This window comes from Bos mutus, chromosome 12 (assembly GCF_027580195.1).
Source record: "Bos mutus isolate GX-2022 chromosome 12, NWIPB_WYAK_1.1, whole genome shotgun sequence".
NCBI lineage: Eukaryota > Metazoa > Chordata > Mammalia > Artiodactyla > Bovidae > Bos > Bos mutus.
The window spans coordinates 14,696,767-14,724,231 of NC_091628.1; the positions used below are offsets into that span (position 1 = coordinate 14,696,767).

The 27,465-nt window shown below is 35.6% G+C and overlaps 1 protein-coding gene across 9 annotated transcripts in view; it reads right to left on the minus strand.

Moving 5' to 3' along the window:
* TSC22D1 (TSC22 domain family member 1) overlaps window positions 1-27,465 on the minus strand; it is a 122,934-nt gene that overhangs the window by 70,095 nt on the left and 25,374 nt on the right. Inside the window, exons 3-4 of one of the 9 annotated variants that reach the window (XM_070380265.1) lie at window positions 22,409-22,555; window positions 19,866-21,504 (exon numbers count right to left, since the gene is read on the minus strand). The exons of 2 other annotated variants lie outside the window; for them this stretch is intronic. In XM_070380265.1, coding sequence (XP_070236366.1) covers window positions 21,369-21,504; window positions 22,409-22,555 — 283 coding nt within the window. In that variant the 3' untranslated portion in view covers window positions 19,866-21,368. Of the gene's footprint in view, window positions 1-19,865; window positions 22,569-22,625; window positions 23,881-27,465 lie in introns of those variants that run through there. 6 more of the 9 variants (XM_070380261.1, XM_070380262.1, XR_011466276.1 and 3 more) reach the window with 6 other exon arrangements.

Below are 27,465 nucleotides of genomic sequence, written 5' to 3' on the forward strand. Positions count from 1 at the left end.
AATGAAGTTAAATATCCCAAAGAAAGGGATTCCCAGGTAGTTCAGTGGTAAAGAATCTGCCGGCAATGCAGGAGACAAGGGTTTGATCCCTGGGTAAGGAAGATCTCCTGGAAGACAAAACGGCAACCCACTCCAGTACTCCTGCCTGGGAAATCCCATGGACAGATGAGTCTGGTGGGCGTCTGTTCATAGGTTCATGGGGTCACAAAGAGTCGGACACAACTCAGCATCCCAAAAGAAAACAAATATCCTCCTTCAAAGTGGAGGTAAACAAATTATATGTTAACTCACAGAGAGTATTTCTAAACAAATTTTCTCATCCCAAGGACAAAGTTAAAAACAGATTGCTTATTTAATTCACGGACAGTCCTAATTATAATGTCTAACTATCAACATATCATGGACATAGTATTATTACTTTCATCAAACTTTGCTTTAATATTTATCTAAGACTGTACAATGGTCTAATTAGAAAGATTTCAATCACCTTGGAAATGAAAAGCTAAGGTGATGGGAATAATCATGGACTGTCAAATAAGGCCAAAATTTATTTTAATGGACATGCAAACTATCTGAGTTTTAAAGGACTATGAGAGAGAAAATCCCAATTTTTAAAACCATACTTTAAACCAGTAAACTCCAGAAGAGAGTATAAAAGATGATCTACTTGGTGCAGGAAGAAAAAAGTTTTTCATTTTAGAAGTCAGACATTGAGCTGTGCTGATATTTCACATATAGATTGACACTGGTGACCCCAGTCTATCCTTTGGTTAGATGGTCTCATCAACTAGTGTTCAAGTTGTGTTCCCGTTAAGGTTTCCTCAGTTGTATTAATAGTTCCACAAAGGTATCGGAATTTTCAGTAGCACTTTTATTTGATCACTTTCAATGTTTTAAATTTTACTGCAGTTTATGGGCATTTGATTAAGTGAGTTATATTAAGTAAGTAACCCACACCAAATTAAGAAATGGCTTTAAAATATTCCTGCAAAGGAATATAGGACTAGGATGATAACAAATAACATGTGCGTGCATGCTAAGTCACTTCAGTCGTGTCCAGCTCTTTGTGACCCAGTGGACTGTAGCCCGCCCGGCTCCTCGGTCCATGGGATTCTCCAGGCAAGAATACTAGAGCGGGGCTGTGCCCTCCTCCAGGGCATCTTCCCAACCCAGGAACTGAACCCCACATCTCTTACATCTCTGGCATTGGCAGGTGTATTCTTTACCACCTGCACCACCTGTGAAGCACAAACAGGTAAATAAAAGGAAAATGGCAGAGCTGAATAACTAAGCACAAACATCATATTAACCACAACAGTTGACAAATGCATCATGCTAATCAGATCTGCAAAAAAAGAACCCCAAAAAACTATTCATTTGAAATACAGATTTATGTCCCTTACCAAATAATCAGTCCTAAATATACACTGTGCTTAGATAATTAATGAGAATATGAAGCCATCACTGTTCATAAGACATCTAAAATTTTAAAAATCCAGAACCAAGACAAATACCTGTATTTTTTCAAGATATGTTCAAAGCCATGCAATACTCAATCCAGTTGGCTCAACATTTTACAACACTCACTAAATATCCCTAACAAATAGTTATGTTACATTAGGAAAATACTTTGCTCTATGGCAAAACTGACTGAATTTTAAAAATAAAAGTCTAGTGACAAATTAAAATGCAATCCTCAATCAATAAATACTGTCAGAAGGGTTATAAGAAAGATTGCCTAATGTCTGAAGGAAGAAGCACTGGTGCAAACGATGTAGTCCAAAAAGGTCGGACAGAAGATAAAAAGAAGACACATTTCTTACATGGCTCAGCCTGTGGTGTTTGCTAGATTCTGTTTCCAAAATAAAACACTGTGTTTGTGTATATGATGAATTAAAGAAAAATTTTACTGGCGAAGATGTAATCTCAACCGCAAATTTCTTCTTTTATAATTGCAACTTCCGACGGAGCAGCTGCTTTAGCTAGAAAAGGGATTTGCAGATAAATCAGAGACATCAACTCATGTGAAAATCAATGAGTCATCCAGTCACAGGCAAGTTATTGCAGCAAAGAAGTTGAAATTATAAGTTTGCACTAAATGCTCCAGGATATCAACGTCGTTAATTCCATTAAAAAAAAAATTCATTTAAAGTAGAAAGATCATTTGTTGTTGTTGTTTAGTCACTAAGTCGTGTCTGACTCCTTTGCAAGCCCATGGACTGTAGCCCGCCAGGCTCCTCTGTCCATGGGATTTCCCAGACAAAAAATACTGGAGTGGGTTGCCGTTTCCTACTTGAGGGGTTTCTTCCCAACCCAAGGACCAAACCCACATCTCCTGCATTGGCAGGCAGATTCTTTACCACTGAGCCACCAGTGAAGCCCAGAAGAATCATAAGGGTATTTTCAATGAGACAGAGAACAGAAAAAAAAATTCCTTTTTCCTCTATTTGGCTTGCTAGCTATCTATTGTGAAGAACTTAGAAGAACTGTTTAACTTAAAAGATGGGCTATGGATTTTTCTTTTATGAAAAGAAAAACATTCACAATTGCTGAGCTTTCCTGTGATGACAAGAGATTAATAAGCCACCAAGCAGAAATCTTCAGTACAAACACACTGAACCTGTACCTTTGATGTGAAAACGTTTCAACAGTTCATGAGAGAATGATTGCTTTCCAGGAATAACTTATATGGGAATTTTAAAGATGGATGTCTCAAAACAGCTCTATCATTGTGTGATTGGTACTAAAAATGTTGAGAGAGATAATTTTTTAAAACCTCTCACTTAAAAGCTTGGAATCATAATGTTTAACCACTTTCAAAACCTTCCAGAAGAACATCAGGTTTCTAATCAATTTCTTAAAATGATGGAAATTAAAATCCATTCCATCAGGTACAAGGTCAGACTACTAGGAACCAGCCAAGTGTCACCAAAACCTCTGCATAACTGCTGGATGATATTAAAATCCTAGTATCATGATTTAGGAATTACTGTCAATTCAATCGATCTATCTCTGTGAACCATCTCTGACAGCCATTTTGTATGTGTCGAAATAATGACCATCGAATCTGATTCATATTGCTGTCAAAGTAACCAAGATTTTTAAAAAATTATGAAGCATGTAATAGATGGATGTTCTGAAACATCTCTCACCATTTTGTGATTTGTACTGAAACGTTCAGAGCGATCTTAAAAATCTCTCATATCTGCACATTGAAAATACATTACTTAAATTAAGGCTGAAAGAAAAGAGCTTAAAAAGAACTTTTGATTTATAGAGGTGAAGAATAAAACTCTAATTTATATGACAAATTTCATCCCCCTTTTCCTATCTTAGAAGCCAAACCCAGATAGAAAATATAGGCCGAAAGTATAGCCAAAAAATAGTATCCAATTTTTCACTGAGAAATTATGAAACAGAATTTACATATAAATATCTCCATTCCTAGTGGAGTTTTCATGTCACAACAATTCATTATATTTTCCAAGAATGTAAGAGGTGTTAAATCCTTTAGGATAAGTATAGTATCCCGACTTATTTAGTAGATTGAGAAATATCATCTAAATATGAGAATACTGATACAGGCCTATTAGAAACTCTATGATAGGGAGATAAATATATTTAAACAAAGGTTTCAGAATTTAGAGTACTTAATTAGAAAAGATACACAAAATGTGTCTTCAAATAGTCCTACATCCACCACCAACACAAACAGTTCAGAGAACAAAGACGACTGCTAGGAGATGATTATTGGTTTGTTTTTGTCTTTAATGCTCTGAACTGTGCAACTAAAATATCAAAGCTCTGGTTCATGCACAAAGTTGGAACAAAGCTGCTCATTTTTAAAACCCTGATAGCCGTCACAGGATTGTTTTTAATGACTTTTTAAAAAACAATGTTGAAAATACGAGAGTGCATTATTAAGTCTCATTTTCCATTAATAAAAGGCTTTATATTTAGAAAAGTAGAATGTCCCAACTTAGAAACAGTAATACTTAAAATATTTTAATTTACTCATGAAAAAATGACTAGGTCCTTATTATTAAAACTAGAAATTTTAGAAACCATTTAATAAGCTACTTTATACAGATATATTTTAATTAATATGATAGTAGTAACTGATTTTCGGAGAAGGCAATGGCACCCCACTCCGCCCCAGTACTCTTGCCTGGAAAATCCCATGAATGGAGGAGCATGGTAGGCCTCAGTCCATGGGGTCGCTAAGAGTCGGACACGACTGAGCGACTTCACTTTTTTTCACTTTCACGCACTAGAAAAGAAAATGGCAACCCACTCCAGTGTCCTTGCCTGGAGAATCCCAGGGACAGGGGAACCTGGTCGGCTGCCGTCTATGGGGTCGCACAGAGTCGGACACGACTGAAGCGACTTAGCAGCAGCAGCCACAGCAATAACTGATTTTAACTCTTAAATATGAAGATTATTCTATGCTTTCAAAGAACTACTGTAAACAATTTTGAAAATAAAGAAATGCACTTCCATTCTTAGCAAAGAAATGTGTTCATAAATTTTTAAGATGCCAGTGCTGGTGTTAGTCGTTCAGTCACGTCAGACTCTGTGACCTCATGGACTGTAGCCCTTCAGGCTCCTCTGTCCATGGAATTCTCCAGGCAAGAATACTGGAGGGGGTAGCCATTCCGTTCTCCAGGGGATCTTCCTGACCTAGGAATTGAACCCAGGTCTCCAGCATTGTAGGCAGATTCTTTACCATCTGAGCCACCAGGGAAGCTGAGAGGTAATTAGTTCCCTATTATTTCAGACATATACACTTTCTTGTAAGTACTTCAGTAAGAAAAAAAAAAAAAGTTCTGTACTTTGCTGTACTTTTTGCTCTACAAAAGAACATCTTACTACCAACTTGATGTTAAAGGAATAAATTGTTGTCCTGCAACGTACTTTGGCACCACTCAATTTTCAGAAAATAAAAATGTATGCTAAGCTCACGACACAAAGCTGTTCTTAACACCGTTAGGCAATTCAAGAAAGAAAAACAAAAGGAATATAATGTACATTATTTCAAAACAATGACTCACAGTTAATGAGTATTTCAAGTGATTGCAAAAGCCTGAAGTGATTAGTTTATTCCAACTACCAAATGCCAGGCTACCAAGAGTGCTGATTATTCAGCATCAAGCAAAACAAGGCCCCCAAAATTACAAAAAGTTTTTTTGGATAGATTTTTAAATTTAAAACTTTAAGTTTTTTAGATTTTTAAATTTAAACTCCTTTGAGAATTAATACAATGTTAAATGACAAACTGAATTTTTTCCATTATAAATTTCTCTAATACAAAGCACAAATTGAGTTGACAAAAATTAAGTCTGTTATAGAAATTATCCTCTTGGACCCCCTAATAGAACGACCCTCTTGGACCCCCTAATAGAACGGTGCAGAGAACCTCATGAACTAAGGAACAGAGATAGAAATGCTGACAGTTGGTACCTTCCTATAAGAAACCAAAGTATGAGAGAAGAAGAAAGGGTAAATTAATGAAATGAAGACCTAGACAAAGACTCATTTCACATCACCCTACAGTTAAAAAGTAATTCTTGCTCTTGAACTCAAATTATGACTAATACCCCTTCCCAGAGATGACCACAAGGCAGCATCATTTGGGAGTTCAGGAAACCTGCACTTAAAAGACAAATCAAACCCAGCTTGAATATTTTATTTCCAAAGTTAGAAACAAATCTAATTTCTCTGTTTCGGAAGGCCTGAAGAATGGAACTATGATTAAGTGCCAATTATTTTCGTATAGTATCAAGAATCTAGAAATAAACTAGAATATTTTCCTTAAATAACATTCTTTTATTATCTAAGAAAGGCAGGGGGCTGGGAGAAAATGTAATAGTTCAAGCTAATTTTATAGAAAATTCTTTCAATAACATTATTGTGAGCTTATCTTTCATTATTTTCCTTCCTTTTTTAAACTTTTTATTCCTTAGTGAAAGAAAGATAGCATCCCAAGATCTGATGAACCAAAGGGTATAAGCTAGTTACTGGGCTAAGTACCCACAAATGGTAAGCAAAACCAAACATAATCCTTGGTCTCTTAGGGGTTTTTAGCTGGAGGGAGAGGTGGAACACAGAAATGTAAGACTGTGACCACTGATACGATATGAACATGGCATTATGAGAGCAAAGAGGATGGTGATCTAACCTGGTCAAGAACATCAGAGGTATTCCTGAAGCAAGGTAATGACCACGGAGTGAAGGCAAAAAAAAGATGAGGGAGAGGCAGAGTATAAAAACAATGAATAAATAAAAAGTGGCCAAGCATGAGTGGAGAGGTAAACAGGAACTTCGTCTGTTGGGGTTTCACAAATTATAAGAAGGATTTTGTCTCTAACCTACCCAAGGATTCAAACTAAAAATAGAAAGCTGATTATTTTAATTACAGATATAAAATCAATAAAACTTGTATCTTGAGAAACATCATTTTGGCTGCACTGTGGAAAGTGAATTCGATTAGCACAAGGCTGTATACAAGGAGACCAGTTAGAACTGTTATAGTGCAAGCTAGGAAGTAACAGACTGAGGACAATGATAACAGAGAAATAGGTTGCTGAGATTTCAGACACAAAAGTCAACAAGAGAGGATGACAGATGGGGTAAAGGAGGTGTGAGGAATACACACACACAGAACGTCATCTAGGTTTCCGGCATGCGTAAGTGGATGCACGGGGGTGCTAGTCACTAAAAGGAGGAATGCTAAGATCACATTTGAGGGCAGACAGATCAAAAATTCACAAAGTGTGTGTGAAGTGCCCTTGGGGCACAAAGAAAGGGAAAGAGATGCCAAGTAGGTCATTCTGTCTCTAAAGCTGGACCAGTATTACTACTGAACTTGAATCATCAGTATAAAGGTAATTAAATGACCAAGGATCCAGCCTCAGAAACTCTCAATATATAAAATAAAGCCTGGGAAAGAATGGGTTTGCAAATCAGACTCAGAACCAGCCAGAAAGGTAGGAGGAATTCAGACTGAAGACTCTCAGAATCCAAGTGTTAGAAGAGGGTCAACTGTGCTGAGTGCTGAGAGCACACGTGGCAAGGGATGAAAAGGTCCTGTTGATTCAGTGATAAGGTCACTGATCACCTCAGTGGTATCATTTCAGTGAAGTTCAGAGGTAGAAACAAGCTTGGAATAGAGAAATGAGTGGCACTGAAAGAAATAGAGAGAATGTTAGAGACAGTAAGTTTGCTTACACAGAGGAAGAGGTGGGGCAGCTCCTGCAGTTACTTATTTTTTTCATTGGAGACTTGAAAGTGTTTGTATGCATGCATACAAGAAAGATTTGTTTGAAAGGAAGAAATATGAGAGGGAATTTTAAGTCATAAGACATCTGAGAAAGCAGAGGTGACTGGATGCAGAGCATAGATGGAGGAGAAAGGATGGGTGCTGAGAAGGTTAAGATTTATGTTTGGCATCAGAATACAGTCTAAAGAAAAAGTGTGAACGGAAGTGTCTGTTGAGAAAGCTGCATATTACTCAGGGTACTCGAACATCATAAAATGTTAATGACAGAATAAGCACTTTTTCTTTATCTGGCACATGAAAAAATGCTTTACGTATTAGTCTATTCAACCCTCATCACAACCCCGTGCAGCGTTTATTAGCTCCTTCACAGATGAGGAAACTGAGGCACACGGAGGTTAAACTTGCCCAGGTGAATGGCTGCACTGAGCACTCAAAACCAACACGCACCCTACAGGCCATGTTCAGTCAGTAGGCTGGACAATCTCTCGGTGGGCTTGAGATCGTCCCTAAAGCACCCATACTGTCAGTACCAATGGATGATTTCTGGGATCGTACTGCTAGGATTAAAGTTATGTTGACCCTGCATTATCAAATATTTAACTCACTTATGGCCAAGGCAATAAGGATTCATAAATAAGCCTGGGCAGTAAGACTTCAGAAATTGATTACTGTAATCACTAGTTCACACTGCTAAGTCGCTTCAGTCGTGTCCGACTCTGTGCGACCCCATAGACGGCAGCCCACCAGGCTCCCCCGTCCCTGGGATTCTCCAGGCAAGAACACTGGAGTGGGTTGCCATTTCCCTCTCCAATGCATGAAAGTGAAAAGTGAAAGTGAAGTCGCTCAGTCGTGTCCAACTCTTAGCGACCCCATGGACTGCGGCCTACCAGGCTCCTCCGTCCATGGGATTTTCCAGGCAACAGTACTGGAGTTGGGTGCCACTGCCTTCTCCGAGAATCCCAAAGATTTTTTTTTAAGTCTTCTATTGCTTATTTTCCGGAACTGTAACATTGTCCAACAGCACTGAAATGGCCCTGCGATTCACCTATTTCTGTGTGGATCTCCCTCACTAGATGTGGACATCTGAAAAGTTGCCTACGTCTTCCTCACTGAAGTATCTGTTCAGTGCCTATTGTGTGATAGCTACTCTGCCAAGTGCTAAGAAACAGTATGAATAACAGACATGACCTCTGGAAGCCAGGCAATATATAAACAAACTATATATTTTAAATTGAGAAAAATACTAGGAAGGAATTGATATCAAAGAATGAAGGTTAAGAAGCAGAATGGGATGTTTAGATCTAGTGACTAGAGACAGCATCTCTGAAATGGAAACACGGAAGCTGAGACCTACAATCAGAGGAAGCGACGTTCCAGTCACCGGGAATCCCCTAAAGGAGAGGATAAGCAATTTAGAGACTTCATGAAATAAACCCAAGGTTGACTAGAGAGCAGGAATTAGGGTAAAGCTGGAGGCAAGATCACAGGCCATGATAAAAGAATTTGGACTTTATAGTTTTAATGAAGAAAAGCAACTGAGTCTTCAACAGCAAACAGATACGGATGGATGTAATAAATCCTATTCTATAAAGAACACAGAAGTCAAGGTGACCAGAGAGGGCTACTTCAAGAGTCCAGGCAAGGGACAGCCTGGAGTAGAGGTTGGTAGATGGAAATAGTGAGAAGCTGGACAGACTTGAGACAGATTTAGGAGGGAAATCTGATCTTTGAAAAAGGAACCAAAGTGATTCAAAGGTGAAAGGACAGTCTTCTCAAAAGCTGGTGCTAGAAGAAATAAACATCTACATTGGGAAAAAACAGATCAATCTAAAAACACTGGCCTTATCTAAATACCAAAGAGGATATAGAGATGGAAAATAAGCATGTGAAAAGATGCTCAATATCATGCCATTAGGGGACTGCAAATTAAAAAATGAGATACCACCACACTATGAAATAAGTCAGAATACCTATAATGAAGAAGAGTTTATCCTAAAGGATTTAACACCTCTTACATTCTTGGGAAATATAGTCAACTGTTGTGACATGAAAACTCCACTAGAAGTGGAGATATTTATATGTAAACTCTGTCTCATAATTTCTCTGTGAAAAACTGGATACTATTTTTTGGCTCTGCTTTTGGGCTGTATTTTATTTTCTACTTGACAAAGACGTAAGACAACAGGAATGCTCCTTAGTGCTGGTAGGAATGCAGAACAGTACAGCTACTCTGGGATAGTGTGGAGGTTTCTTACAAACCTCAACAGAGGCTTACGTTTAAGATCCAGCAGTTGCGCTACTAGGTATTTTTCCAAGTGTGTTGCAAATGTGTCCTCAGAACACCTGCACACAAATGTTTATAGGAGCTTTTCTTACTCGTAAGTCCCCAACACTGAAAGCAACCAAGACGTCCTACAAAAGGTGAAGAACAAACAAACTGTGGCAGATCTATACAGTATTAAAAAGAAATATGCTATCAAGCCACAAAAGGACGAATCTTAACTGCATATGGCTGAGTGAAAGAAACCAGCGGGAAATGCTACAAGATTCCAACTCTATGACCTTCTGGGAAAGACAAACCTTGAGAGACAGTAAAAATATCAGTGGGTGCCAGGGACTGTGGTGGTGACAAGATACCCTAATGATGGATAGGTGAAATTACACATTTAGCAAAATCCACAGCACTGCTGACACAGAGTAAATCCTTATGTAAACTCTGGACTTCAATGCACCAAAACTGGTTCAACTACAACAAATATACCAAACTAATGCAAAAGGCTAGTAAAGGAAACTAGGGAGGGGAAATTAATATAGAAGTTCTGTATTTTTTGGTCAATTTTTCTATAAACGTAAAACCGCTATAAAAAAAAAAAAGTTTTTTAAAAATCCCAAAACAACCAACTGGACTAACAAATAACAGACTGCATATGGGAGGTAAGGGAGACCACTCCATTGTTTCTGATGTGAGATCAATATCATTCTTTACTGAAATGAAGAAGACACAGAGAAAAAATAGCCTGGGGTTGGACTTTTTTTTTTATGTAGTTGAATCCACTTGATTTCCAAGTGGGTATCAAGACCGGAGCTTTGAGGAGGTAGCTGGGCAAGAGATAACCATTAGGGGGAGTTAAAAAAAAGAAAAAGCATTAAGTCATGGGAATGGATGAAGTCATCCAAGTGCAAAGCAAGAAGAGGCTAAAAGAAAAACTCAAGGACTGAGAAGGGCATTTCAGAAGATAGGTTCAACTACAATGAATTCTGCTAAGAGGTCAGAATGTACAGGTAAACATCGAGTAGACCTGCTGTTGCCACAGAACCTGAGACTTTGATAAGAGCAGTCACATGATGCTAGATGCAAAAGCCACAATGGGATAGACTAAGAAAAAAATAAAATTTGCGAAATTATAACAATATGAGTAGATAATTCTTGGTAATAAAAGTGAGTACAGACTGTAGTAGAAGTTAAAGGGTGAGGGAAAAGGTCAAGATGGCTTCCTTAAGATGACATATGAAAGCTTAATTAGATGGTAATGGGAACGATCCAGTAGAGAGGGAGACTGGCTCACAGAGAAAATACTAAAGCCATAAAGTCTTTGACAAGACACAATAGATCGATCCAGGCTCCCGAGAACTAGGGCAGAAAGCCTTTGAAAAGACGGGTATGGGGTAGAAGCATCTGATCTTCAGCACTTGAGAGACGCATGAAATTTAGTAAGTGGATGCTCAAAAGAATTAAATGAATCAAATTAAAGAAGTGAAATGATTTAGAAGGCTCCTGGCAAAGCATATGTAAATGTTAGGACCCTAGGCTAGAATTATACCAGAGAAAGCAGAAATAGAGTGTAGGGCAAAACACATTTTAGAAGGACAAAGGCAATAAACAAACAAGATAGATATAAATCCAACTTAAAAACATTGCTTTAAATGTAAATGGTTGAAATACATCAATTAAAAGACAGTGACTATCAAATGGATTGAAAAAAAAAAAAAAGACCCAACTGTATGTTGTAAGAAAAGTTCACAGTAAATATAAAGATACAGGAGATTTGAGGATAAGAAAGATATACCATAACATTAATTAAAAGAACATTAGAATAACCACATACATTTCAGGAAAACCAGACTTCAAAACAAGGAGAAGTTACCAGGGATAAAGAAGGACATTACACAATGATGAAGGGGGTCAATTCTCTATGAAGAGATGACAACCCTTAGCATGTATTTGTTTAACAACAGAGCATCAATATATGTGAGTCAAAAACTAACAGCTGAAATGAGAAACTGATGAACAGACTAATACACTGAAAGACTTCAAGGCTGCTCTACCAGTAAGTGACAGACTCAGCAGGCTGAAAATCAGGAAAGACAGCTGAACTGAACAGCACCATCAATCAGCTGGTCTAACTGATATCTAAAGACTACGTCATCTAACAACAGCAAAATATACCTTCTCAAGCTCACATGGAGAATTCACCAAGATTAAAGGCCATAATACACACCACAAAATTTTAAAAGACTAGAAAGCATGCTGAGTATTCTCTCAGATCAAAATAGAACTGAACTAAAAATTATTAAGATACCTAATATTTACAGATAGATGAAAATCCCCAAAATGGAGATTAAACAACACTTCTAAATAATACATTGGTTTTAAGAGCCTCAAGAGTAATCTTTAAATACTTCAAACTGAAGAAAGTGAAAATACAATTTATCAAAATTCTGAAACACAGCAAAAACAGTGCTGGGAAAGAAGAGCCACATAAACCTAAGGCAAGTGGAAGAAGAGAAATAAAAATTAGAGAAGTCAATGAAACTGAAACTGAAAACAATAAAACAGAAAAATCCACAAAACCAAGGTTTGGTAATTTTATCAATAAAACTGATAAATCTCTAGCCAGGCTAACAATTAAAAAGAAAGAAGACACAAATCACTAATAACACAATGAAAGAGGAGCCATTACTACTGATCCTATGGACATTAAAAGGATAGTAAGGAATATTATGAACTCTACTCCACAAATTTGTTAACTTAGATTAAATGAATTTAAAAGATATAATCTACCAAAACTTTCAAGAAACAAACTGGAAAGGTTTGTATCTACTGAAAGAAACTGAATTAACGATTAATAACCCTCCCAAGCAGAAAGCACAAAGCCCACATGGTTTCACTGATGAATTCTACCAAATGTTTAATAAAATAACACCAATTCTCTACAATTTATTTCAGAAAGTAGAAACAAAGTGAACAATTCCTGACTCATTCTATGAAGCAATTCGAATATCACAGTCAAAGACATTACAAAAAAGAAAATTATAGACCAGTGTTTCATTAACCTTGATACAAGAATACTTGACAAAATATTAACAAACTGAATGCAATAACATGTAAAAAGAATTATACACCATGGCCAAGCTCCATTTAACCCACATATGTAAGGGTGATTTAGTATTCAAAAATCAATTACAAACACTAGAGAAAAATCATATGATCATATCAATAAATGCAAAGCATTTGACAAAGGCAACATCAACTCATGATTTTAAAAAAATACACAACACTCAAACAAAAAACCTCTGAGGAAACAGAATTAGAGGGGAACTTCCATAATGTGAAAAATATCTACAAAAAACCTACACCTAACATCATGCTTATTGTTAAGAAACCAGATGCTTTCCACCCAATATCATGAATAAGACAAGGAAGTCCCCTCTCACCATCCTTACTGAACTTTGTACCTGCAAGTCCTAACCAGTGCAATAAGCAAAGGAAATGAAAGGTATAAAGACTAAGAAGGAAAACAAAATTGTCTTTATTTGCAGCTGACATACTGTATATTGAAAGCCCCTAAAGAAAGAAAGAAAAAGCACCTGTAACTAGTAAGCAACTATAAAAAGGTTGCAAGATAAAGGCAAAGTTAACTGTTTTCCTATATATCAGGAATGAACAACTGGAGTTAAAAATACACCATTTGCATCAGCACCAAAAAAAAAAAAAGAAATATTTAGGTATAAATTTAACAAAATATATACAGGATCCATATGAGGAAAAAACTACAAAATGTTGATGAAAAATTAAAGATCTAAATAAATGGGAGACTAATTACATGATCATAGATGGTTAGACGTCAGGTCTTCCCAACTTAATCTTTAGATCCGATGCCATCCCAATAAAAACCCTACTTAAGTCATTTTGTGGACAAATTGATTCTAAAATTTATACGAAAGACCTAGTTTCAGTCTCAGTGAAAGACCTAGAAAATTAGAGAACTGACAACCAATTTTGAGATGAACCAAAAAATCTACAGTATTCAACAGTGTAGTAGTATCAGGAGAAAAGACAGGTCAATGAAATGGGATAAACTGCCCAGAAACAGACCCATACAAATATAGTCAAGTGATCTTCGAAAAAGGAGCAAAGAAAATACAAAGGAAAAACGAGTCTTTTCTTAAACTTATGCCTTACAACTTTCACAAAAGTTAACTGTGATCCAAAATGGATCACAGGTCTAAATGTAAAATTCAAAACTGTAAAACTTCTGAAGGTAACATAGGAAAAAATGTAGGTGACCGTGAGTCTAACAGTGAGTTTTTAAAAGATGCAACATCAAAAGCACAATCCATTAGAGGAAAAAAAATTGATATGGAATTGATTAAACTTTAAAACTTTTGCTCTTTAGGAGACACGGTTAAGATAATGAAGACAAGTCACAGACTAGGAGAAAATACTTTCAAAATACTTCTCTGGTAAAGGAGTGCTATCTAAAACATACATAGGACTTTTAAAACAAAAGGAAAAAAAACTTTTTAAATGGGCAAAAGATCTGAAAGGAGACCTCACAGAAAAGGATACACACATGGTAAATAGTATCATTAGAGAACTGCAAAATAAAACAGTAAGAAGCCACTATATACCTACTGGAGGGACTACAATCCAAAACACCACCACCACCACATGCTGGCAAGGATGCAGAACAGGAACTCTGGTTCATCGCTGGTGGGAAGGCAAAATGGTACAGCCACTTTGGAAGAAAGACAGCTGGGCCGTTTCTTACAATGCTAAGCATAGCCTTACCGTAAGATCCAGCAATTGCACTGCTGGGTGTTTTTCCAAATGAGTTGAAATCTTCTGTCCTCAAAAACCCTACACACCAATGTTCACAGCAGTTTTGTTCCTAAGTGCCAAAAACTGGAGGCAATCAGGATGTCCTTCAAAGATGAGTGGATAAACACACAGTGGTAGATTCATATGATGGAATACCGTTCAGTAATAAAAAGAAGTACATTAACAAGTCACAAGGAGACATTGTACACTGCTAACTTAAAGAAGGCAGTCTGAGGTGGCTAGAGGGAAAACTACACAAAGAAGGAAAAGATCTGTGATTGCCAGGGGTGGGGAGGGAACACAGGGATGAATATAGGCGTGTATCATGTGTAGGTTGGTGAAACTTTTCTGTATGACATTATTACATGACATTATGTATATGGGGAAACTTGCAGAACTGTATGACAGCCGTGAACCCTAAACTATACATTTCACTTAATGATGAGGTATTGATATCAGTTCATGAATTATAAAATACACCACACAAGATGTCAATAGAGCAAACTATGATAAGCAAAATTGTATATGGGGAGGAGGGAGGTATTCTGAACTTTCTGGTGAATTTTTCTGTAAAGACTAAAACTACTCTCAATTTAAAAATGCATACTAAGTAAAAATATCCCTTTTAAAAATGGAATTTTCCTAAGAATATCCATTCTTTTCGGCAAAGATGTTTGACAATCAACAGCATGATAGAATTCTTTAGATTTTTACAAATTTTCTTTTAAATGCTACTTTTGTTGCTTATTGATTATATGCCCTTGGGAAGATGTTGTGATTTCTGAGTTTTGGCATCTTTGGGTGTAAAATAAAAAATCACCTAAAAGGTCAACTGGATTTAATCACATCAGATCAGTCGCTCAGTCGTGTCCGACTCTTTGCGACCCCATGAATCGCAGGACGCCAGGCCTCCCTGTGTAATTCACCTAGCAAAAGTTGCACAAAGTAGGCATGTAAATCATTCTTTTCTTTCTTGCTCATTTGTCCTCAAATTCTTTCTAACTCAGGTAAGGTAGAACACACCCTGAGGATTTCTCAAAAAAAGGTTAACACATACCCTAAAGGTACATGCAATCAACCATTAAAAAAACCATTAGGCTACTCATACCTCAAAGGTATTAAATACATGTCTTCCTGGAGCTCAATTTAAAATTTGGAGAGGAGGGGGGAAGCTGTTTAACTGGTAACTTAAAACACTGTTATACCAAAACAACGTTGCTGAAGTCTTTGCACGATATTTCAAAAGGCAACAGGAAAATATGAGAATTTTCGCCACACAGGCTTCCAGGGCACTTCTCCACCATCTTCAGCCGTTTGGGATGTATCTCAAAATTTTCCACTAAAGCACTGCCTTTCATTTCCAGTTTTAATTGTTACTAAACACAAGTTCATTTTCGTCTCAATGTCAGTCCTTGTGTCAACAATTTAGCTCCAAAGGGCCTGCTTCCCCTTAAATTACTAAAGGACAACCTGAAAAATAACATTTTGCACTAAGAATTAATGCTTTTGAATTGTGGTGCTGGAGAAGACTCTTCAGAGTTCCTTGGACTGCAAGGAGATCAAACCAGTCAATCCTAAAGGAAATCAACCCTGAACATCCACTGGAAGGACTGACGCTGAAGCTCCAATACTTTGACCACCTGATGCAAAAAGCAAGGAAAAGATGTTGATATTGGGGACTGAGGGCAAAAGAAGAAGGGGGCAGCAGAGGATGAGATGGCTAGATATCATAACTGACTCAATGGACCTGAGTTTGAGCAAACTCTGGGAGATAGTGGAGGACAGGTGGGGGGTGCTCAGAGCCTGGTGGTGCTCAGTCCATGTGGTCGGAAAGAGTTAGACATGACTTAGTGACTGAACAACAATAAAAACTATTTAATACAGAATTTATAGCTCTGTGAGTCAGAATTAAGCAAGCAATAACCGAAATGAAGATTACACTTTTTTGATTGCTTTCTCAAGGATCTGGCTTGACTTTGAGTCATTTTCTTTTCCACTGAACTGCGCATGTTAGTCTGTAAGAGACTACTGCCCTGATTTTTTAACAAAATTTACATATCAATATGAAACTCTTTTGTCCAAGAGAATCTCGTAAAATTAAGCACCTGATTGGATAAATACGTAAAGATAAACAAAGCAGTATGAGTGTCACAAGGTCAAACAGAGGCTGAGCATACCTGTACTTTGTTGTGTCACACATTAAGAAAAATAATATACTGAAGCATGTTCAGAGATCTACAAAACTCTTAAGGATTTCAAAACCATGCTACCTAAGAGCAAGAAATGGAGGTATGCTTAACCTGTAGGGGAAAAAAAAAAATGAAACAAACTGCATTTGAAATTGATGCAGTGTAAGAGCCATCTTAAATCACCTGCAGGCTATGGTATTTGAAGGGAATCAGACTTGCTCGATGTTCCCAGAACTGGGACTAACATGAGGCAGCAATAAAGTACAGGATAAGTATAGATCTCAGAGCCTTCAAGAGACTCAAATCCTACAGTAGACCTTTAATCAACTATATGATATTAGAAATACACGTGATATTCTCAGACATCAATTAATCTTGTATGTAAGATGAAGGTTCTAACTTGGCTAATTCCCAAGGTAATCTTCAAATAAAAAGTGACATGGAAGCATATTCTGGATCAGCTTCTTCCCATCAGAGCATCCTGAACATGGAATGAGCTATCTCACTGAAGTCATATGAGTGCTATCACTACAACATGATCATGTGCTCTGTATAAACGAAAAACCACAACAGATAGCACAGTATTTTAAGTAAAAGCCAAATGTCCACAAGCTGGTATTCTTACAAAAAGAATTAAAAAGATAGGATGGAAGAGTATTGTTTTTTATGTTGCCATCTACTGAGTAAATTATAATAACGTAATTTTAGGAAAAAAAAATCCTAAATCATATTTCTAGCTCATCTGTACTGAATATTACATTTTCCTTTGTTTCTAGATAGACTGAATATTATGCTAACTTTTGATTCTTTGAACCCACTTAGTATACCTTATGGAATAACCTTATAAATATCTTGTCTGAACAATTTTGTTTATACTAGCCAACAATATTATTTCTTAAAGATTCCTCTGAGTTACAGTGAAAGTGAATGTTTATAAAACTCAAATTAACTTCTCAAACCAAAGTTAAAATTACTCAGTACAGCTACTTTCTACATTTTAGGTTTAATAAAAATAGGCATACACAACCAAGAACCAGGGAATAACCTCATGAAATATGTACTCAACTTTCCATGTAAAGTACAGTATTTTAACAGTGCTCAGCACATAAGAAATACTAAGTTAAGTATGGATCATAAACATTAAGAGAACAAGGGTTTAAAAAAAAAAAGAGCAAGGGTAGGAGATGCCTGGAATACAGTAGGCCAGGTACAGAGAGTACAATGTAGATAGACGTATGTTCCTAAATTCACTCCAGACAAATTTGTGGTTTATCCATTGCTCTTCTCTGGGGCAAATTTAAAGAAAAATTCTTTCCCTAACTCTACATCTGTCTGAAAATCCAAGGAAATCTGTTGTAGGTCACTTTATCATCAGATGTTAACACTGAAAATATTTTGAACATTTTCTACCTACATGCCATATCTTACCTCTTGAGTAGAGATCACTTTGATCACAATTCCTGAAAACTCCGATGCACACTTCAAAGTTCCCTAGCATTTTTTGTTTTTTCTTACTGCAGTAATCTGATTACCTTAGATGTACATTTAAGTGGGAAAAACCTTTAAAGAGCACCTATGTGCTTATTTTGGAAATACAAACCTTTCACATTTCAAGACTAAGTTAATGTGAACTTTCTTAAATGGGAAATTAAAATACCTGAATTTTTAAAATCAAGAAATTGCTTAGGACATCTAGGCACTGACACTTTGCTCAAGTGTTTCAATACAGCAAAATCGAATAAGATTTATGGATATATTTACAATAGCTACAAGGTCAGTACTTGTAGTCACACTTCTTATTGACATTTATCTCCTTTAAAACAGAAGTTATTAAAAAAAAAGTTCTTTACTCAAATAAAAAAAACTATTTTATTCTATAGCTAGTCCTACGAATCATAGTGAAACAATAAGCCTAGTTCTTATACCTCAAACATAAAGCCATGTTCAATATTCATAAACGTTTTTATTTTGAAACTACTGATAGTGTAGGGAAGAGTTCATGTAATGAAAATCATTTTTAAAACTCTCATTTCATCACTATTTTTACAATATGTTTGAAATTTCCAGTATAATGCTTTTATTTAACACTCCCTGCCCTACATCTTTTAAATACACATAGTTAAGGCTTCTAAATTCTTTTGTACTCAAGGAAATATAGCCTCCCATCTTTCATAGAAATACATTTTGTCTGTGAATCTTTCAATACCTTTAATTCTAAAAACAAAATTTTATCCACAGTATTTTTACTCATCTTTTCCAAACTACTAGACTAATAAAGCCAAGAATTTTAGCTCCTCTCCCACACCCCAAATACAGTAGCTACTCTAAATCATAATACCCTTTTATAATTCTTTTTTTCAGAGTATAATTTCTTTAGAGAGCCAAATTAGGTCATTTTAATCCACAAGTTGTCATTAACTAAACTTCTTATTTGTCACCTAGGACTCCACCATAAAGTTTTTTAATTTTAGCAGTCTGCTTCTTACAAATTTTCATCAAACCAAAAGGGAAATCTCCTCTTGTTTCTAGCAGACTCTGCATAGAAAAGTAAATTGTTCTAATGGCTCTAATTAAGTTTATGTAGATATAAAGACAAGAATCATGAAAACCAAATTTTATCCTTTCCCATGTTCTCTTGATAAGGTTAAAAAAAAGAGACTCTGTAAGTTAAGATTTCCCCTTCTCCAATTACTTGTTCAAGTAGAACACCAAAATGTAAAATACTTTCTTCTCCTATTAACAGCACCCACTAATAAAACAGTTCTCCAATAAGTCATTATTCTCAAATATCCTTTTTCTGACTCGAAGAACTGTCTTCTGTATGCAATTTTCTAAGGGTCTATGTTTAGCAAGATCTCACTTTAAAAGACTTGAGTGTATTACTCCTGATATTTGCAGTATTAACTCTAGTTTTAATGGTTTGCAAATCGACATACAAAAATGGCATCTAAAAAAAATCCAATTCTGGAAACGAAGCTAAGGTGAAGCTAATCAGTAAAGTGCAAAAACAAGACTAAATAGATCACCTATTTCCTTAATTTGGCACTGTGTGACCCAATGAAAAGTCATTTTAATTTAGCAGTTTAAATCATTTTTTTCTCAAAAAAGTTTAAGACATCCAAGGATATATATTCAGAAATACTTAGAGGAAGACACATAAAATTAAAATACATTTTAAAATACTGTTATAGTTTCCATTTTCTACTCCTGAAAGAAAAATAAGCCATTTATCAGTAAGTGCATTTTTTTCATGGAGAAAATATTTATTAGTTTTTCAAATGATCACATAATACAAATGTTACACAATTAGTCATTCTAGAAAAAAATTAGCTTATATTAATATTCATAAAATAAACACTGAAAAATATAGGATTGCATATTGTGACATGAAATATTTAAAAATATGAAAGAAAATGAATCAAAATAAAAGTTTAAACAAATCAGTTCACATTAATATACACGAAGTTTCACTTTTAAATAGCTTTCAGTGGCATGAGATGAATAGAAATGCACTTACATTTCTTTTGCACACTTTAAGGAACAAAGCTAAAATTTAATCAAAGCATGAGATGAATGGGATTAAGAGACTAAATCATTTCTCTTAAAAACTAAAACAAAAGGCCATAAACTGGCCTTCAGTTCCCTGAGTTCTAAAATGTTGAGTAGTTATTTTTTAATTTATATGTGTTTGTAAAAACTATCTTATTAACTTTTAACAAAAGCAAATCAAGACTAAAAAGTTGTAATCATTTATGGGAACTCAGAGCTCTCCTGGGAAATTTTAGCTCAAACTGATCTTTTAAACTTACTTTTAAGTACCATATATACAAAAGTTTATGTATAATTAATGAGGGGAAAACGGGTCCCACACATAGCCAACAAAGACTAAAGGCCAGGTTATAACCTAGCAAGTGTGGCTTCTAAAACCTCTTAAGATTTCTAAAACATTTAGATGCTTCCAGAGTGTTACCTCTAGAACCTCCATTCTTAAAGTTTAGACCAAATAAAACAAACTGGCAGAATCGTGTAACTTTAAAAAACTTCTTTAGTAGCTTTCAACTGACTAGTTTTAATAGATACTAAAAAGGGAAATAAAACATTTTGATAGCTACTTCCATCAATTTATCAAATCCATAGTTTGGATAACTTTCTTGCAACACTTAATTCACACACAGAGGCTTATTCTACAACTACTACTGCTTGCCTTTGCTCTATAAAATACCTCTTTGTTTCGGGATCATTCAACTTTAGAATGCCTGCAAATGCAGAACAGTACCTCAAGTTTAACAGGTATTTACTTTGAAAGACTTAACTTAGAAGGTGCCTCTACTTCTATACTGGAATCTGTTGATTCAACAAGAATAAGGCTCAAGACTAGAAAAAGATAAACCAAAAAAGTACATCCTAATATTAAAAGTAATTTAGGAATAATTAAGATTTTCACCCTTTACTTCCTAGTTCTTTTCAGTGTTGGGCAACAAAAGACAAGTTTCATTAAGTTTTCTGGGTCTCCGAGACTACCAGAAAGTCTGCCTGCTTCATTAGGGTGATTTTCAATCCCACAAATCTTTTAAGTGAAACAGATAGAGAGCTGCTTTTTTAAAGAAAGGAGTCTCTCATGCTTCCTCTAGTTCAGTCTTCTGAATAGAAAGGAATAGTTTCATGGTCATGTAAAGTTCCAATCTGAAAAAATTACGTCATTATTTGAGCCTTTCCATTTCCAGATCAAAAGTACACCAGAGAAAATCTTAAAGTTTATCAATGACAAGATCAGGTGGCTCTCTCATCCTTGTGTCTTCTAGACATAGTGCATGGCTCCGTTCACCACTGCCTTCCAAACTGCAGTTGCTGCATGTGTGACAGATATCATCCTTGAAGGCTCTGCTAGAGGAGTTCCTTTGGCGGAAGGAGGATGTTTACCAGTTGAAAGAAATCTGGGCAATTAGAGAACAAATAAACCGGTCTCCCATTATCAAGATACCTGGAGTCACAGAAGGAATCCACCAAGGAAAAAGTGAAAACTTGCCAAAGGCACCAAAGTTCACGTTCTACCCACTGTAGATGATAAGAACTTCCTGAAATCAAATCCTACCCTTGGCATCAAAGATACTAACAGAAAACCATATGAATGCCATGGGGAAAATCTAGGACAAGGTTCTTTTGCCACAAATAACATTATTCCTAGGGACTGGAAAACTACTTGTGAGTATATTTAACAAAGCTTTCAGGGATAGCATCTCCTGAAACATATTCATTCATTCATATGTATCGTATTAAAGAATGAAGCCTAAATTTGACAGTAAAACCATAATGGTACTATCATTGCATCTTGTTAAAGATCTACCTGATATGAAGTCCTAAAGTTCAACATAGGAAAATAGACCAAAAAGTTCTCACTAATAGGGTAGGATAACACCTGGACATCAAATGTATAAATCAGGAAAATACATTTGTCCAGTTTGCCCAAAGACAAAATACAGAAACTTCTTAAATACTGGAATATAAAAGAGCACTGAGAAGTACACTGCTACCAGTAAAGGTTAAAATGGGCAAGTATTTCCTTTTAAAAATTCCTGTGGACTACACAGGCATTCACCAAATCAGTGCCCCCAAATCAGCCACTGCTTTAATTATCTGGAGAGAAAATTAAATACATCTTAAGTCTCTTTTCTGAAAGGGCACTAGTTAGCATTCTTAGAAAAACAAACAGATTGCAGCCCCACTTGGTTCTTCTATGAACCCAAGGAGTAAACAACAGAATTACATGGGCAATGGAAGGACACTCCAGTCTATAAATAAACCCAAGTAAATAATGGAAAGCACCCACTTGTTTATTACCCTTTCCCAACTCTCTCCAGAAGCTGGATATTCTGCCTCCAAAGGTTCAGTGGAGAAAGTGGACCCCTGACGTCAAAAGCTCTCCGTGGTCTTGGCTGTATCTGTGGTTCTAGGATCACTCCTTGCACCTCTGGTAGGAGAGAAGCACTGAAATAGAGAGCTGAATATAGATTTAAGAAAAAACTCTTATTAAGAAATTACATTCTCTGGTCATTGAGCTTGTAATGACTTTTCCTCAGGACAAAAAGGGGCTGCCTCTGGGCACACATTCTTCCGTGCCTTCTTAATCTGAATTTTAGAAGCCTTTCACCACAAATGATTAATTCCTCAGTAACTACTAAGAAGGGAACTAGCTTGGTCTAAGTCATAACACAGGGTGTGACAAACCACTCAACGTCAAGTGGAAGACCAAATACAAAAATGATAAATTAGGACTGGTAAACAAGATCATAAGTGTCTTAAAGGGACAGGCAAAGGCACTTGACCTCAGATATATTAAAGGAGGAGTCCCAATTAATTCTGCTGTCAAAGAGAAGACGATGGATTGAAAAGCAGAAATAGAATAATCAAGCATATTAACAGGAATACCACTAAACCTTGGGAATTGCCTTAAGAAGCGGAATTTGTTCTCAGTTTTTTAATTCTTCAGTAATTTAAAGAATTAATCAGACTACAGCCCCTTATTATAGCAGTATGAAAATAAACCTGAATTTTATCAAGCTGTGCCTACTGTCACTGAAAAAGATTTATTCTTCAAGCACTCATCTTTAAAAGTGGGAGGGCAGAATAGTGGACATAGGCATATCAGACTAAAAATCCTTTTCAAACATATGATCATTTGGTTTGGGGTCAAGAAGGACCAGGAAATAATCATTAATGGCTTCAATGTAGAAATTAAAGCAGTTAAGATATACCCAAATAATAGATGATGATAAAGATACTGGAAAATAAGTTCACTTTATTATAGAAATAAGGTGAACAAGAGAAGGAAGTTCAAAGCACATAGTATCTGATCAAGGAAAAGCTGAAAGGAGAATAAGATAGGCAGATATATAATATTTAAAGTTAGAGGGACTGCAGGATAAATTTTAACAGTGGAAAACAGATCAATTGTATTCTATGGTACAGAGTGATACATCCCTATTAAATTTCAGATCTTATTCTAAATAGAAAGGTGCTGTATGCTCCTGCTGTATGGAACATGGGCAGTTCACTGTCTGACTTCAGGGACATGTTGTATTTGGGGATAAATTAAGAAAAAATGCTATCAAATTATTTCTCTCTCACCCCGACTGGTCATCACAAGGGTTCCTTACCTGTTAGTGGAACGAGGACTGCACTCTCTTGTTCTCTATCAATCAACTCACAAAGGTTATAGGTTCAGCACTAAGAAGGTAGCAACCAACCAAAGTTAGTTTTAATGCCTTCACTTCCTCCTGGCTCTGCCGGCCAGTTTGGAAAAATGCCAACAGCTGAAAAGGAATGGTTATGCCATTACCTAACAACAATTAGAGTAAAAAAAAGATTTTTTTAAGCCTGAAGATGAAGGAATGAGGTAATAACCCTTTGGTACCTTAGGACTATATTAAATTCTGTACAAGTGAGAAATGAAAATGGTTCGGATTTAGAAAAACCTATAAATTTAACCATCAAATCTATAATTTCCAAAATTTAAAGAAATGAAAAAAGAAGTAAAACGAAGTCAAGGGGGTGAAACTGTCATCTAACAAGAGATATCAAATAAATAACTACAACAGTATTTTATGAGTTTATGTGGCAGCTATTTTTTCTTCAAATTTCCAACAGATTTTAAATCCCAGGGTCTTTAAACAGTATTTTACAGTAAAATCACATTAGGAGGAATGTGAGGGATAACAAGAGGAAAAGAGCACCAAAAGAAAAGATCTGAATATTCAATCTCTCAAGAAAACAAAATCTAAATAGGCATTTTCAAAGGTCAAAAATCACAAATAGATTAGCAAACTATTCCACAGCTGGAGTTCTTAAGGAGTGGCTCTTTAACAGATGGGAAAGGCTTAAAACTGATACATCAGAGGTACCTCATTTGTTTTCAGTGGACCTATACCGTGAAAACAGGTATGACAAAATCACTTTCAAAATTATTAAACAATCAACCTCTACCCTTTTCTAATGAATTTTCTTGACAAATTATTTTTCATTATCTAATAATATTTCAATATAAATCATGGAAATTTAAAGACTCCCAAATGAATAAGAGCTAAGTAAAACTTAACTAAGATACAGTTTAAAATATATTCAGAAACTATAAAGATATGATTTTCCAAATTTCTTAGTTTTTCATTTTATAAATACTAATCAGTAGTATAGCAATATATCTGATTGAAAATATATGCAAAAAGGGAGCATTCCATTATGGAAAAAAATTACTCAATTCTAAATCTAAATTTAGAAGCCCACTTCACTTTGAAAATGAGAAACAACTCCCAATAAATCATTATCTTGCTCAGATTAATAATGGTCTAAATTTACAGTTTCTCCTTAAGTAGGAGCTCCAAATCCTTGAATTACCAGGCCCCACAGAATATATAAATTAAAAAGGCAACAAACTTAGATTTTAAAAAGCCAAATGTCCTTAGGTTAAGTTATAAGGTAAGTAAAATAAGAGAGCTGGCTGGAGAAATAGACTCACTCACGAAATTCTCCCAAGTCATATTACTTTCAAGATATCACCTCTCTATTTTGCCTAAAGTATGCCAAAACTTGTGGATTCAACATATTCATACTCAAAAATGAACTAAACAGATTTCCTTAAACAGGAATTATTTGAATCACTGAGGAGAACTGTATCTCTCTTGCTTCAGGAATTAATTTATGAAGACTATGGATTGATAATCACTTACACAGAAAAATGTAAAGGCACTTTCAAAATGAGACCATTATTCAAACAAGAAAGAATAGCCTTTGCAAGACTACTACTGATTGAGGCTCACAAGAAAGACACAGTAGGACCTAACCTAATTCTGTTTTAATAGACAGCATTCTTCGATGTAATGTTTCAAGAGGGAAAAAAGAAATTACTCCGCTTCAGGATTTACAGTTCAACCAGTAAAGAAGAAATTCCAAACCAAAGCTAAGAAAATCAGCAATGCTGAAATGCCACAAAAGAACTCAAGCAAGGAGGCAGAAGGTCTGTCTATTCATCTATCATTTTAGTATTTTCCATTATTAAAGTTTAAAGATTCTTACTGAATATTAAGTTACATTCAAATTGGAAACAATCTAAGTATTTTATATATGAATACCACTCTTAAGAAACTCTCCTGAAATGTACAGACTATTTGCAATATTTGTTCTCAATACTAAATTACTAAATAAGCATATAATATTTATTAGGTCTAAGCATTTCTAATATCAACGAAAAGAGAGAAAGATTCACGGAATCATTTTTAATCAATGAAATAGAAGATAACCTATTTCTATGAAGACTATGATTTATATTCTCTTGTGTTATAGAAGACTAATTTAAAGTCTAAATTATAAATTTACAGATAATTCATAAAACATCTTAGAGTCACATGGTAGCTCAGATGGTAAAGCGTCTACCTACAATGTGGGAGACATGGGTTCGATCCCTGGGTTGGGAAGATCCCTTGGAGAAGGAAATGGCAACCCACTCCAGTACTCTTGCCTCCTCCAGAGGAGCCTGGTAGGCTTACAGTCCATGGGGTCGCAAAGAGTCGGACACAGCTGAGCGACTTCACTTTCACTCTAAACTGGGAACGTGACACAGAAATTTCTTCTTCTTGTCCTTTTTCATTTATTCTTACTAGTTCTAAGGCATTTCTGCAAAGAATAAGAATTTCCCACAAATCCCTTCACATGTCCAAATCAGGCACAACTGGCATTAAGAAGAAAATGAAAGAACATCCTTAAGAGAAGCAGTGAGTCTTTGCAACTCCAGCCCCCATACACACTTGAGTTAAATAAATTCAGTAAAGGTTTTACAAACGAATGAAGCCCACTGGTCAAAAAACAAAAAGTTAAGGAGAACTTTGTCAAGCAGCTGATGTCTAAAGTTAGGCTTTCTTATCCTAAAGGAAATAAAAATCATCATAAGTATTTGTTTCATGGATTCTCTTTTTTTTGGGGGGGCGGCGTCCATCAGCATCTAGGGTTAATTTCTATGTATGATCGATCACCTGAAACTTCACAGGTATTATCCTGAGGTGACACAAATTTTAGCTAAATTATAAGACCCATTATAAATTTTCTAATGTTCTTTTCCAGACCAAAATTAGTAAGAAAACAAACTGGATATTGCCAAAACATCCAATTTCACTTTTAAATTTTAAAAAGTGAGAGATCTTGTCGAAAAGGCAGACAGACAGACAAAGCCCAGCTTCCTTAGAATTAGTTAGCCACAGTACTGTGTTGTATCTGGAGGAAAAGACAGTATCCCCCATCCAAGTACTAATGATGCCTGACCCTGCTTAGCTTCCGAGAAAAGGTTATAGCTAACCACAACTATGTATATATTATCAAAAGGGATACACCTTATAAATACTAAAATAAGGAAGAAAGCCTGGAAATTAAGGAACATAAAGCATGGAAAGCAATAAACTAACAGAGAAGAAAATATAATGAGAGGGAAAGAAACCTGTTAGATTATTTTAAAAATCTAACCAAATTCCAAGATTTACCAATATATTTTTTTCTTCATCCTTTTGGAAAAGATACTAATCCCAAAATTTGGGGCTCAAGTTATTCTATTAGGTTTAAATATTAAGTATTTGTTAAAAGAGAGAAAAGCAATAGCTAATCCAACTGTATCTTCAGGTTCTACTAGCTATAAGATAGGGAAGTAAAAAAGGTTAAAAAAAAAAAAAAACACAAAGAAAATGTGCAATACATTTTTAGAGCAATTAATGCACTATAGAATGAAGGATAAAAGGCAATCCTAAAAATATATATCAACTATAAAAAAAAGCCTAATTCAGAGTCAAGCTGCATTTAAAAAGGCAACTTCAGGGTCAAGATAACTAAACACAGAAACATTTAAATTTACCACTGCCTCC